The sequence below is a fragment of the Poecilia reticulata genome, chromosome 21, assembly GCF_904066995.2.
Source record: "Poecilia reticulata chromosome 21, P_reticulata-male-v2, whole genome shotgun sequence".
Lineage (NCBI taxonomy): Eukaryota > Metazoa > Chordata > Actinopteri > Cyprinodontiformes > Poeciliidae > Poecilia > Poecilia reticulata.
In genome coordinates this window covers 21,993,532-22,007,977 of record NC_088850.1, presented here as the reverse complement: position 1 = coordinate 22,007,977, position 14,446 = coordinate 21,993,532, and the positions used below count along the sequence as shown (strand labels likewise).

The following is a 14,446-nucleotide window of genomic DNA, read 5'->3' as shown; positions in this document are numbered from 1 at the left end:
ATATTTGGGCAATCTCTCTGTGATAACTTCTCTGTGAAGAGGATTATTCTAGATGTGGGCATGTTGCAGCAAGGCGTCACAAGCGCTAGGCCCTGACCCAGCTCCCTGCTAGAGGGCAAAAAGCTGCTGGCTGACTAACGATAACTGCCATTAGTTTTAGCTGTCAAATTGTCAATGTGCAAAATCTTAAATGTGCATGGGATTTATAAAACATAAAGGGATGCAGTGCTTTGGTACCAATTGTCAACACCAAGACTACTAGATAACAAGGTCGGGAAAAAGTTTTTGGTTCAGTTACAAATTAAAAAAATGCGACCTATACACCTACTCTGACAAATCATCAATAGATCAGATGTTTAAATTAGCTAATATTAGATTAGCTACTAATGATGGCTAAGTGTGGCAAATGTGAGTGATCACATCTGCCACAGTGATTGCTCAATAACAATCACAAAATAAACATCTAGCCTAAAATCATAAAACTGTAAAGAACCGAATGATCTGTTCTTTGTGTGGGAAATGTTTGTGTGTTTTTTTTTATTTATCAATCAATCAATCAAATTTTATTTGTATAGCACATTTCAGCAGCAAGGCATTTCAAAGTGCTTTACATAATTAAATAAAAACAGCATGTGACATTGAATAAACAGTGAGAAAGAGATTTAAAAAAAAAAGAAAAACATTAAAACCCGCACCCCTTTAGGACTTCAGTTAAACGTCGTTTAACTGGGATTCTAACCTTCAGGGACTTTAGTCAAAAACACCGTTTGACAAGGACTCCAACCTCTAGGTTTTTAGTTGAACGCCGTCAACTGGGACTCTAAACCCGGTAGAACTTTAGTTAAACGTCGTTTATACTGAATCCTGATACACATAGTGGCATTGTTGTCAGTTGCTATGGCAATGAGTCTGTGAGTAGCATAGCCAACACAAATCACACAAGGGTGATTAAAAAAAAATACAAGTGGTTTTGAGTTGTTCTTAAATGTTGTTTCTGCATTAATTTTCCCTTTCCTGTGGCGCAGAGCACTAAATTAATACCTACATCTCCAGGTTTCATTTAGTAAATGGGATTGTTCTACCGTGACAGCGCAGCTATGGATGGCATGTGAAACAATAGCATTATGCGCATGTAGAACATTTCCAGATGTAAACAATAACATGTGACGGATCTAAATGTGAGCCTGGTGACTGACAGGGGAAAGTTACTCATAATCAAAGCAGCAGATTCTAAACCTGAACTTGCTCATTTTCATCTTCATCTCATAAGTTTGTTGAACCTCCATGTGAAGACAGAAGAATAGAAGGCGCTGATGGGATCAAATGTCTCACCTCCTTCTCTGCTTCAGGAACGACCATAACAAAGTTGTTAGGGAAAACCCCGTCTCTGCCTCCGACCTCCCCCCTCCACCACCCAGGCTCACCCGTGTCCTGTCAGAGAAGGCATCACTGGAGTCAGTTTTTAAAACGGCGTGCTTTTCCTTTTCTATAGAAAAAACTGTAAGTCAAATTGATTGCCAATTTCTCCTGAAATCCACTAGATGGCATCAGATGACCAACTGAGTAGTGAGGTCTTTCAGGCTGTTTCCATCAGTCAGTACAATGACGGTAGCAAAACATGACCCTAGGGCTGCAGCTGATCACTATTCTACTAATAAATTATTCAAACATAAAACTGGGGATTTATTACTTAACCACTTTTATTTTATGCAATATTGGAAACATGTCAATACTTTTTTCAGTAAATTTTCTATCACTTATGGTTACAAACTGCTAATTAACACTTTGGACGGAGTAGATTGTAAACAAATAAGCAATTTCCTCTTGGGGATCAATAAAGTATATTCTGTTCTATTCTAAGAGATGCCCAATAAAAACAGCATAGCATTCCTTTGGTCACTGATCATCAACACTTGGTCATTTCTAGCAAAGGATGCATCTTCAACAAAAAATTTAAAAAATCTGTCAAATGTCAACATGTGGAGTGTATGACTGATCTGGTGTTTTTTTTAAATTTTTTATTTATTTTTTTAGATTGATTACTAATTGCATGCAAAACATAACATTTAAAAAATGTTTAATAGAATTTCAAGTAGCTGAAGCTAAAACTGCCACTTGACGAGTTTGGTTAAAACAGGGACAAAGAAGGTTCTTATCATTTTTAATCCAAAATGTGTATTATTTTTACTTTGTTTTGACTTAATTGTTGCTCTGAGTGTGTGGTTTTTTTAGAAAATTGTCTTTTCTGAGACTGTATCCTTCGGTTAATTATTAATTGATTACTAATTATTTCAATAATAAATTCATCACTATTAATTTTTCAGCCTTACATGACATTACCATGTTATTATTATCAAATATTGTGATGAAAATGTGTAATTTATGCAGTCAGTGACTCACTTTCACACTTTTGGAGGACTGAAACTTAATTGTAATGAATAGATTCATGAAATACTCATCAGCTAATTTAGTAATCGATTAATCGTTAACTGGAGTATATGGACATACAGACTTTATTCTAATTTCTTATAAATTGCAGAGAAGCCGTCTCATATGTTGTAAGCTACTCTGTATACAAGGGGATAATTTGCCGTTCAGACTGACAACAGCTGCATTAGCATGAAGCTCACACATTCACACTTTGACAGAAGGATGCAGAAGTCATGATTAAAGGTGTCCAAGGTGACGACAGCTCTCCTGTCTTTATAATTGACAAGTTGGCAGGAATAATCTTTGGAATATTTCCATTAAAATAAATCAAACCACACACCAAGGCAAATATTTGGAAAACAAGACTGTGGACCTGGATGCTCACCTTGCTTAGGATGTGGACCAGCTCTCCTTCCTTGAGGCTCAGCTCATCCTCGTTCTTGCCATCGTAAGCATACTTGACCTTACAGAACTCCTTCGCCGTGGGAGCTGCACATAACCAGACGAAGTACAATAGCTAACACAAACGTGACAAAAACAGCTGGAAATACGCACAAGAACATGACGGAGTTCAGTTTATGCAGCTTTAAAGTTCTGTTCTCAGTGGAAATTTCTGTACATTTTTGGCAAAACAGTTTCAGAAAAGACAATTGGATGTGCATCACAGTTTAAACCTAGCCACAGATTCTCGCTTGGCCTTTACTGTTTGTTTTGAGTTGAATTTCTGCTGGCAGGTGAACCTTTGCACCTGGTCTGACGAGCATCCCCTCAGCATGATGCTGACACCACCATGTTTGAATGTCTTTGGCATTAGAAAAAAAGTTTCATTTTAGTCTAAAATGTTCAGAAAATCAACCTTTACCTGTTTCCTGTGTCACTTTCATGGTCTGCTGCATTTCTAATGCTTTTCTACTTGAGCTTCTCAAAAAAGGTCCAAATTAATGGAATGCTGGAGTTATACCTGTAGACCTTTTTTGTATGTGTTTGACATTTTTCAAAAGCTTTGTGTTTCACTCTTCAGAAAATATACAATGCAGTTACAAATTTACATCACTAGGTGACACAGTTGCACAATTTAAGCTGAAATCAAAGACTCCTTGTTAGTAATCACAAAAAGAAAAAAAAAATCTACAACCATTCTCATGCAATGAGCATCCACACTATTTTTATATTTAAATTTGATATCTGAAGTAATTTTGAATCATGCAGCATACAGGAGGCTAATTTCCAACCACCTCGAATCACAGAAAGCAATGAAGATGTCAGCGTGCGACTCATACAGAATTGAAAAGTCCACATTTAAAACCTTTGATTAGCGCATTTTAGGCCAACTTAAAAGTTTAAAGTGCAATTAAAATATTTTAAGGCCTCTATTTTGAATTACTCCAATCAAAATTAAAGTAATTTTGATATGAGGACATCATGAAAAGAATATGAACAAGAGAGCAAATCAGAGCAAACCTAAGAGCTGCTCCCACCCTGAGCGGAACAACTCTGCAACAATGTATTGAATGTTTTCAACAAGGCATGTTTACCAGTTGTATCATTTATGTTACAGTTTCAGTCTGTAAACAGGTTTTTACCTTTGTGCTTGCCGTCTACTTCCGCCCTCTGGGAGTCAGTCATGTTGGGATGGGCAGGCTTTGCGGCTGATGGTAATGATGGGACTGGCTAAAATGAAGCAAACCATACAGATGGGAGTGATTTATCGGACATGAGTGAAAATGTGGCTTTGCGCGGAGGAGTCTTATCTGGAAGACAATAGATACATGGAATACGAATGTCTTCCGCTTGTAGAAGCTGAATGTATGGCGACTAGAGATTAGAACTAATGGAAGTGGAGGGAAAAATCGGAGCCACAACTACGGTGCTAGCTTAAACCTGCTGCTGGTTCAGCACACAGGTAGGAGACGGGTGGATCAATGTCTCATGAGAAAGTCTGATGCTAAAAAGAGAAGAGAAAGAGAAGCATGCCACATGTGGTGAGGAGCAGAGGAAAGTGAGGAGAGTTAGTGGTGAAACAGTGTGACGGCCGATGTGAAGAGAGACAGAGAGAGAGAGAGAGAGGAGGGAGAGTTTCAACACAAAGTTAAACTCTAAACTATTTAAGGAAGAGTGTTAATAGTGTCAAACAGCAGAAACACCTCCTCAGTTTCTTTTTGATACATCAAGGTCAAGAATAAAAACAAAGAGGATAAAATAAACCTGGGTTTCTGTTTATTACATAAAATTAGTATCTAGTCTGATGAGTCAGCATAAACGTAACAGTGAGCCGATAGTGGGTCTTTGTTAGACATTTTAGGTAAACATAGAGAACTAAGGATCTGAACATATTTTGTACAAATTAATAGGAAACTGTTTCCAGTATCACCACAAATGTGCCAAATCAGCAGGAAGACTGACAGCATGGTATTAATGGGACATTTTCAGAGGTCAGTAACTGTAGTAGCATTTAGGGTGGCTTGTGGTGTAGCTAGCTGGCCAAATACAGACACCATTAGTCCTCATGGAAGTCATCCTAAATGTGCATGATCTCAACCGTGGGACCTTTGCTGCAAACCTCCCCACCTTTTCTTCAGACAGTTTCCAGCTTGATTAGAAAGTCTTAAAATATTTATCCGGTATCTTCCATGTCTTCATGGTTGCGTCTTGGTGGCAGCAGCCTAATCAGAGGCCAAGTCTTCCCTCCCCCAAGTCACTTGGTCCAGCTCCTCCCTGGTGAGGTATCCATTAGCCACCTCTACTGGCTCATCTTGATATGGAGAAGCAGCAACTCTGGATGAGTTTTGCCTTTCAGATCTCTCTTTACCATGACAGACCAATACAGTGCTCACCAATCCACCTATCCATCATTCATGAACAACACCTCCTAGATCCTTACACTCCTCTGCTTAGGCAGGACATCGAGAGAGCCCTCTGCTTTTTTCCAGCTCTAGATCATTGTCTCAGATCACAAGGTGTCAATTCCCTATCTTAAAAACCACCAATACACTACTTTTTTTTTTCCATGCGGCTCACAGTGATGAAATCTAGTGTGGCTGTCACGTTGTAGTTACTATTGTTTCTGGAGAAACTGGAGTATCAATTGGCCGAATTTAGAACCAAGCAGCACTCCCTCTCCCCCACCCGTTGTGAGCTGTCAATCAGCTGTAGGATGGGCATTTTCCGGTTACTTTTCCTTTGCTAAAACAAACAGAAAGTTGACTGTAAAGACTCAGAATGCTTCTTTTCTAAAGGGAATAAAGTTTTGGAATATTGGTTTCCCTGAGAGTTAGCATATCTGTTAGTAAACAGCTCAATTGAAGCAATATTTTGGATAAATAGGAAAATAGAAGGGCAACACTTTCCACAAGAATTGGTATTTCTATAAATCAATCAATCAAACAATCAAATTTTATTTGTATAGCACATTTCATCAGCAAGGCATTTCAAAGTGCTTTACATCAATAAACACAAAAATACAGAGTTATGCAACATTGAATAAACAATCAAAAACAGTAATCTTCCCGCCAAGTCAAAGTTCTACCCTTCGAATTGGCAGAAAAAGAAAAAAAAAACGGGGAGGACTCCAACCCGCTCCCCTTTTCAACAGTGGGGGGGACTCCAACCCGCTCCCCTTTTCAACAACGGGGGGGACTCCAACCCGCGCCCCTTTTCAACAACGGGGGGTACTCCAACCCGCGCCCCTTTTCAACAACGGGGGGGACTCCAACCCGCTCCCCTTTTCAACAACGGGGGGGACTCCAACCCGCGCCCCTTTTCAACAACGGGGGGGACTCCAACCCGCTCCCCTTTTCAACAGTGAGGGGGACTCCAACCCGCTCCCCTTTTCAACAGTGAGGGGGACTCCAACCTGCTCCCCTTTTCAACAACGGGGGGGACTCCAACCCGCTCCCCTTTTCAACAGTGAGGGGGACTCCAACCTGGTCCCCTTTTCAACAACGGGGGGGACTCCAACCCGCTCCCCTTTTCAACAACGGGGGGACTCCAACCCGCTCCCCTTTTCAACAACGGGGGGGACTCCAACCCGCTCCCCTTTTCAACAGTGGGGAACATTAAAAACGTAGACAGTGAGAAAAGAAATTAAAAGAAATTAAAAACATTAAAGATATAAAAACATTGAAGACATCAAAACCCACACTCTAACCCTAATTTAGTCATAAGCAACTCTAAACAGGTGGGTTTTAAGTTGAGATTTACAGTGTTTCAGCTGTTTTACAGTTTTCTGGAAGTTTGTTCCAAATCTGTGGTGCGTAGAAGCTGATTGCTGCTTCTCCTCGTTTGGTTCTGGTTCTGGGGATGCAGAGCAGTACCAGGGACTACTAGAGAAATTCTTTCTTAAAAACTGTAGCACCCCAAGTTTTTTGCACTTAGGGTTATTTACACCCCAAATTGTTTTTTGTTTTTTTCCCCAAACTTCTCACATTTCACACAAGCCCTGTTTAGTCCACTTTAATAAAACTCCAGTTCGTTTGCCTAGAAAGTCCGGTTCGTTGGGGGAGATGTGATTGCACAATCAAACTCTCCTGTGGGTCAAAAAACATGAACTCTGGTCTGCCTACATGTGCCTACAATGCTACAACTGCTAAAATCTGACGCCACTCCATTTTTGTTTCTAATTTTGTGAAGAAGGAAGTTGTCCTCAGGGTCATGTTCAGAGGTATTGTTCAGTGGTTCATCAGGAGGTGAATGAATTGGTCAAAAGGTTTGGTTTGTTTGACACAGTGCAGTGAGAAAGTGAACCGCAGCTGAAAATCTAATAAATGTTGTAAACTTTGGTCCCCAATCAAACAATGATCTCTTGATGGTCCATCTACTGGACTATCAGGTCAAAACACCCTAAAAGGCCCATTTAAGCTAACTAGAAAACCAGCTAAAACCTGAAGGAGGTCAATGCTTTCCTACTATACTTTCTGCTTGTTTTGAGAATCAGACTAGCCGGCAGTTTCTGAGAAGACGACGAATACTTCCCCTTCACGTGACTTAGACACAAGTTCACACTTCAGCAAAGTGAGAAGGCAGAAACCTGTTGGGCAAGACAATATCTGGTCAATCAAGTACCCCATCCCACCCTCGCTTTCTGCTTTATCAAAGTATGTCCACAAGACAACATTAGTTTTATCTCAAGTTCTGCATATAGTAGTGTTAAGCTCTACAGTCATTGCTTCTCTGCTATACTTGAACTTGAACTGCTTGATGGTCAGACCACAGGTGGGGTAGAGCAGAAATGCCTAAACCTCAATCGAATTTCTCAGCAAAATCTGTTAAAACACGTGGTTCACAAAGAGTTGCAGGGCCAAATAAGTTTGACGTCATCATTACCTCTGCAGATTAAACAACCATCATGGGCAGGTGGCCATGCTTTCTTCTTAAAGAAATGGATAACTCTCTCGTCATACTGCTGGATGGGAATTCGTGAGGGTTAAAGCTCGCCCCCTTCTACTTTCTGTAGCTCATACATATGATCACAATGATCACACACTTCTGATAGAGCACCAGACAGCATAACAGCCTGGTGCAGCAGTGCTTTTTGTCCAGACCACTACATAAGGGGAGATGAGATTGAAGCAATGCAGAACCTGCCTGCAAATCCACAGGAAGAAACAGAAGATAATCTGCACTTGTGCTGATGACAGCACAAATAAGTGCATTCACAACAAACACAAACCAGACATGAATTTTAATGGAGGCATCAGGAGTGTGAGTGTTCAGCTCTGATTGGGTTTTCTTAACCTTTGTGCTCAGATTAGTGAGAACCAGAGATGGTTCTGGTTTTGGCCACTGCGATCCAGTGTTTCTACATGTGATACCAGACGTACCTGAGCCGGACCAGCTTTGTCTTTCTCTTGGTCTTTTACTTTCCTGTCCTCTGTGATGGGGCTGGGCTGCGTTCTTAGTTTCACCGGACCACCTTTGAAAATGTCTCCGAAACCGACGCCTATGATCCGTCTGGGCTGATGGGTGGCTCCGTTTCCCGAGTCCGGCTGAGGAGATGTGGGAGTGGCAGCTGGTTCTGTTCCACTTCCATCTGCAAGGAGACCCAACAAAGTCAGACGAACACGTTGCTACGATCCCCAGTCCTGCATCGTCCACCATTGACGGAAGTTCAGATCCTTCAGTGTATTACTTTGGATTAATCCTGCAAGTTACAAAGAAGTTGTAATTTATTACATGTCAAGTTTTAATTAGGAATAACTTGGCATTGGAAGCTTCAAAGATAGATTTAAATGCTGTAATTTCAATAAAAAATACTAAATGATGAGTTGGTTCTGTGAGCGTTGGACCACACTACAAGGAATAAGAAGACTTTAGAAGCCGACTTTGAAGACTTTGGATAAAAAATATCAAAGTGTACAATATTACACAAGACTATGACTTTTTGAGTTGGGAAAACATGATCATTTATTCAGATATCATACTTGTATATAAACTACTTCAAGGTTTGGCTCCACCATTGCTAATAAAAGACCTTGTCCAATTACATTTACAATCAAACACAACTAACTACAAGAGCAGTTCGGAGGGAAGACTGTAAAATACTATTCAGGGAAAATTCTTTCAGTCAGTTTTATTTTATGTTTGAGCTTCAAATTCTTGAAATACTCTGCAGTCAGAACTAAACAATATTACAACACTGAACTGTTTCAGGAAATCACTTAAGCATTGTTGGCTAGATAATCAAATATGCACTCATGGTCTTGAACAACTTTTAAATCATCTTTTTTTCCCCTCTGGATGCGACTTGTGTTTTCTTTACTCCAGGTTCTGACTTGATACTATAAGCACAACACTGAAGTGACCGAGTGACAATGAATTCACCTGTCAGGTTGTCAAAGAAAACCTCAAATATTTATATTTAGAGAGATCAGACATTGTCCAAGATCTGAGGTTCATTCAGCAAACTGACTGGGCTTCTTTCACTTTTACTTCCGTCTCTGTTCAGTTGTGTAGAGACAGAGCAACCATTAAGGCAGCCTAACTCCAGGCCTCAGCATGGTCAGCTTACAGCAATCAGTGAATTTGTATGCATGACTTCTTCTCCCCGTTATGCTGAGACCAAGGTGACAACGTTCTAATTGGGACGCTGCATGTAGCCTGGCACATTTAGCTCAGCCCCGCTGCTGACTGGCAGCATAGAAGAATAGGTGTGATCGCTTCATTCTTCCTGACTTTGCACAACAGTGAGGTATTAAAATATGTATTGTAAAAGCTGGGTTCTGAAATACTGGTGTGGGATTTTTTTTTTAAGCTTTAATATGACAGAAAAAAAGTGAAACTCAAACAGTGAAATAAACCACATTGTCGAGTTTGAACCTGCCCACTTCTAACAAAAACAGATAATTTCTCTGTTTTGGCCTCAATCTACCGTAGTTTATGCTTTTTATAAACAAAAGCGTCTCTGCAGCATGATGCTTCCACCACCATACATCACAGTGGAGAATTTTGAACAAAGCGTAATGTATGAAGTTGTTTGAGAGGTTCAAACTTTCTCCCTGTACCTTCTACTAACTAGGTAGAGATAGAGAGAAGGACAAAGAAAAAGATATAAAAATAAAAATAAATCCTTTTTTCTAAGAAAGAAAAAGATGGAAAGAGAGAAAGACGTACAGAGCAAAAAGAAGAGACAGATACAAAGAAAGAGAAAATAAAAAGGGAAAGAAAGGGTAAGAAAGAGAAGGAAATGTAGGTGACATGGCTTTAAAATAAAATCTCAGCTTTTTTTCATACCAGATCTAATTTTAGTTGATTCATTTTCCATTTCTTTTCTTAAAAAGGAATTACAAATGACAGAAAATATTTTCAAAAACTTGTTCCCCCCGAATCATTCCTTCCGGGAGTTGCCCTGACTTCAAAGTCTAATTAAATACTAGCTGTAAAACAAGATGGTTCGCTCTGGGCGGGCTGACATCACTCTAACATTTCCCAAAAAATAAATCTTCAGAGACAGTAAATTTGATTATTCAGTAAAATTGATTTATCACCTATTCACAGCTGGTTAGACACATTAGTGTATTTAAAAGATATTTAAAGTTTGTCTATCCTCATAATTGAAATCAAATCGGAAAATTTTTGGCTCTATGTTTGACGCCCTTAGTGACAAAAATCTTGCTGGCAATAAATCATTAAGTGTCTATTTGGGATGTTAGACAAAGTTATTACCTTTTAGTCTCTTTGATATTTACACTGAATGAACTACAATCTGTAAATTTCCACCAATTTCCACTGGAGTTTCCTTCCAGTGTCTTTCTTCTGCAGGCAGCACACACCTTGACATTTGTTCATACGCTGCAAAGACCCGTTGTTTTGTTTTGGTAACATTTCTTCCAAATGTCAAACCCAGAGTAACGTTCCAGTTCCCCTACAATGATTTAGTTTTCCTTTTGCTGCCTCCTCTGAAGCTGCAGTGTCTCTAGAAATGCTGCTGAGCCCGTCAGCTTTACCAGGTTTGTCAGCCGCTGTGTCGTTGGCCTCTGCCTCTTCTCCTCCAGCCTCCATCTCTTTGACGAAGTTGGATGGAAACAGTCCAGATCTGCCGTTGAGACTCCCGCTCCACCAGCCCTCCTCAACCTGCCACCAGAAGAAAATAAATCGGAAACATCATCGATCCTCTACCGTTCTGACTTTCAGGTCGGTTGGATGAAGAAACAAACGTTTGCTTCATTTGTCTGCATGCTCTGACATGCAGAGAACAAAACCAGTCAGGAGATGCTCAGTGCTTTAAAAACAAGCCAACAATATGGCATTCTTGCTTCAGCAGACGCACGTTTAAAAGGAACCTGTAAGATTCCAACCATGAGCAGAGTACATGACTGAAACGTTTAAATTACCTCTTCTAGGATGTCGACGACGTCTCCGACTTTCAGCTCCAGTTCATCTTCGTTTACCGGCTGATAATCAAACTGTACCTTGCACTGTCTCCTCTTCGGCTCTGTTGGGAACGAGGAAGAAAAAAAAAAGACAAAATAAACTAAACAAAAATAAGTGTGTTTATATCAAAAAGCGTCCGTGGTGGATCTGTGCTCACTCTCAAATGTCAGGGTCTTGCAACTGACAGGTAAGTAAGCAAAGAAAGGTGTAAAACTTGCTGGGGGACCCAATCAGATTGTGCTGTGGGAGACACACCCAACCTGAAGGCCGGGTGTTTAAGAAGCAGAAGATGTAACTCACAGACGGAAAACCAGAAAAACATCTACGTTTAAGAAAAAAACAACAACAACTCTGTAGGGTGAACTGTGGAAAATGTGTAACTCGGTAGATTTGCATTAAAAAAAAAGTTAGGGGTAGTTAAGGTGCAGAATCAACAGAACAAAGCCATTTTTTGTGTTAATGATTAATAACAGTATATCTATGGATTCACCTATTTGCTGCGTTTTCATAGACATCTAGCTTCAAATTATTCACAGAAAAGTCGCCTTTTCGAGAACTTTTTGGTTGTACTACTAAGAGCAACGATAATGATGACTGTAAATGTTAGTTTCTGCAGTAGCACTAAGATGGGTTCCGACAGCACTCTCTGGTTCTGACTGTATTACAATGAGGAGGAGAGTCAAAGTTAGCAACTTAGATGGTAATGTGTTTCAAATGAAGTCAGAAGAAGCACAAAGATTATTTTAAAAGGAAACTGTATTTCATGTTATGTTGAGACATGTTTGAAAGGAGTCAAAGTTTTCCTTTCTGTGTATTATGGAACATGCTGGACTTGAAAATGTTTCCAGCATTTTGGATGTCTCAAGAGTTGAGATAAGGATAAATATTCTCTAGAAACGCACACAGACAGACTCCTGGTCCAGTCATGTTAGTCAGGATGAGCAATATACGTTTTAGATGTTAGAATATATCCTTGTTTTAATATGTATTTTAGAGGCACACAGTACCATTCTATAACACAATCAAGTAACAATGTTACCTTCAGCATATAAAATGCTGTATATGACAAACATAACTTAAAAAAAATGTTACTTTGCAATTTGACACCTTGAAAATGGCCTTCTGTCTCTTTAAGAAGCTCCTGGTCTTTTTGACATTCCGCCTTCAGCACGTTATCATAGCAATGCTTTTTATTATGTAGTCTGCAACCGAGTCAGAACTTTACAAAACCCAGAGATCCAAACCTGGTCACTAAATTCTAACCGATGTATCTCTAACAGCAAAGGTTTCCAGGCAGATCAGATATTTGTCTGTGTTAAAACTCTTATTTTACAGGAAAAACAACATAATTGCCATTTTAGGCCCATAATAAACAGAAGATCCAGCTGAAATCCCTGTCAGTCTAAGCAGGAGACGGATCAGATCTTTCATCCTTTCACACTTCCAACAACAGGAACATTCTGCTCTATGAGGTACAGCGCTTGCTTCAAGATGCTCATCACTTTGTGACGGTAAATAACAGATTTAGCATTTTGCTCGAGAAGTTCAGGTTTCACTTCACGTTTTCAGCTTTGATAAGCTGAGCGCTCTCTGAGAACAGAAACTCTTAGACAGCAGTAAGAGCACCAGACATAAACTGTATCCGTTATGGTATTACTGAGCAAGACTGGACTCATTGAAGGTATGCAGCTCACACACACAGCTGGAAGCATGACTGAACATGCAAGCTCACACACACCAACAGAACACCATGAGGTCAAATTTAATTAATGAGATAAAGACAAGGGATGTTCTCAGGTTCAAACTTACATAATTCGACTGGAATTAATTACTTAGCCATGCTGTCCACTTTTCATGTGACTGGTCTTTGAATAAACATCATTTACAATTTCCCTGAAACGTATATGCAGCCGCTCCCAAGTAGGTGGGGTTTGTCACTCTAACGCCTCAATAAGACGCCGACGTGTGAAATTGTGGGGGCCGTTTTGTATTTTATCAGTTTACTGAAAAAGTTTTGCACATATTTGTCATGTAAACATGGTTCCTTTATCACATTGCAGTAGCTTCCTTAACAGAACTAACTAGTACAACCAAAATTTTTGACAAGATAAGAAACTCAAAAAGACCCAGCAGTTAGGCGAGCTGACCAGTAAAATCCTACAATCACAATACTAAGGTGAAGCTTATTATATCAGTAGTAATCATGATGATTCATATTTAAAAGCAAAGCAAATGCACATGGATGAGAAAAAAAAATGAGAACAGACGGTTTGTTGGGTTCAGTTGAAACAGAAGGACCAACATGACCAGGGCTGTTCATTAATCACAGCCTGGCTGTACTATTCACCACTGAGGTGTTTTCACACTTTATAATCAGGTAGACTGGGTTGGATTGGGGACCAAAATTGCAACATTTGTTTCATTTTCAGCTGCTGTGGTACAAAGTCTCACTGCACTGTGTCAAACGATCCAAACTCACTGAAAAATCTGTTCCCCCCGTCGCCTGTGGTGGAGCTGGACCAAGAACTACTGAAGGAATCAACATAAAACCTCTGAAGAAGACAACTTCCTTCTTCACAAAATGCAAACAAAATCGAAGTGGTGTCAGATTTTAGCGGTTGTAGGTTCTCCCCATTGATGTACATTAATGGTTTGAACATCGCCTTTTAGCCGCTAACGTTAGCAACGCTCATGTATGTGCCATTGCTACATACATGAGCAATGGTTTTGTGGACCAGTCTGGTTTTGACATGTAAAATATGTATTCACTCTAGATATAAATCTATAAATAGTTTAGTTTCTGTGAAGATGCAAGAGACAACTAAGCAAGCCAATATCTATTTTATATTGGTCAATAACTTATTACATAATTGCAGCTGTTAAAATAAATTTGACTAGAACTGAATGGGAATGTTGTGGAAGGAGAAATCCTGTCTCTTACTCTTTGATGCTGCGGGAGGCATGGGCTGGAATCCCCCGGTGGGGATGCCGATGACGCTTATCCTCTTGACCAGGTTGGCCACACTGCTCTCTCTGCCCTGAGGCTGGCTGGGCTCCTCCTTTGGCTCATTTCTGGTTTCCTTGACCTCTTTGGGGTCCTTTTTCATCTCCTAAGGAAAAAGAACATGAAAAATAAATGTCCAACACT

General features: G+C 39.9%; 1 protein-coding gene across 7 annotated transcripts in view; it reads right to left on the bottom strand.

Annotated features, from left to right (window-relative positions):
* Positions 1-14,446, bottom strand: part of cd2ap (CD2-associated protein) — a 54,203-nt gene that overhangs the window by 23,652 nt on the left and 16,105 nt on the right. For 6 of the 7 annotated variants that reach the window (XM_081602264.1, XM_008398604.3, XM_008398606.3 and 3 more), the window contains 7 exons: positions 14,240-14,408; positions 11,259-11,359; positions 10,872-10,998; positions 8,250-8,458; positions 4,014-4,101; positions 2,816-2,919; positions 1,333-1,431 (listed from right to left, as the gene is read on the bottom strand). In XM_081602264.1, the coding sequence (XP_081458390.1) occupies positions 1,333-1,431; positions 2,816-2,919; positions 4,014-4,101; positions 8,250-8,458; positions 10,872-10,998; positions 11,259-11,359; positions 14,240-14,408 (897 nt within the window). The remainder of the gene's footprint in view (positions 1-1,332; positions 1,432-2,815; positions 2,920-4,013; positions 4,102-8,249; positions 8,459-10,871; positions 10,999-11,258; positions 11,360-14,239; positions 14,409-14,446) is intronic. The other variant, XM_008398607.3, reaches the window with a different exon arrangement.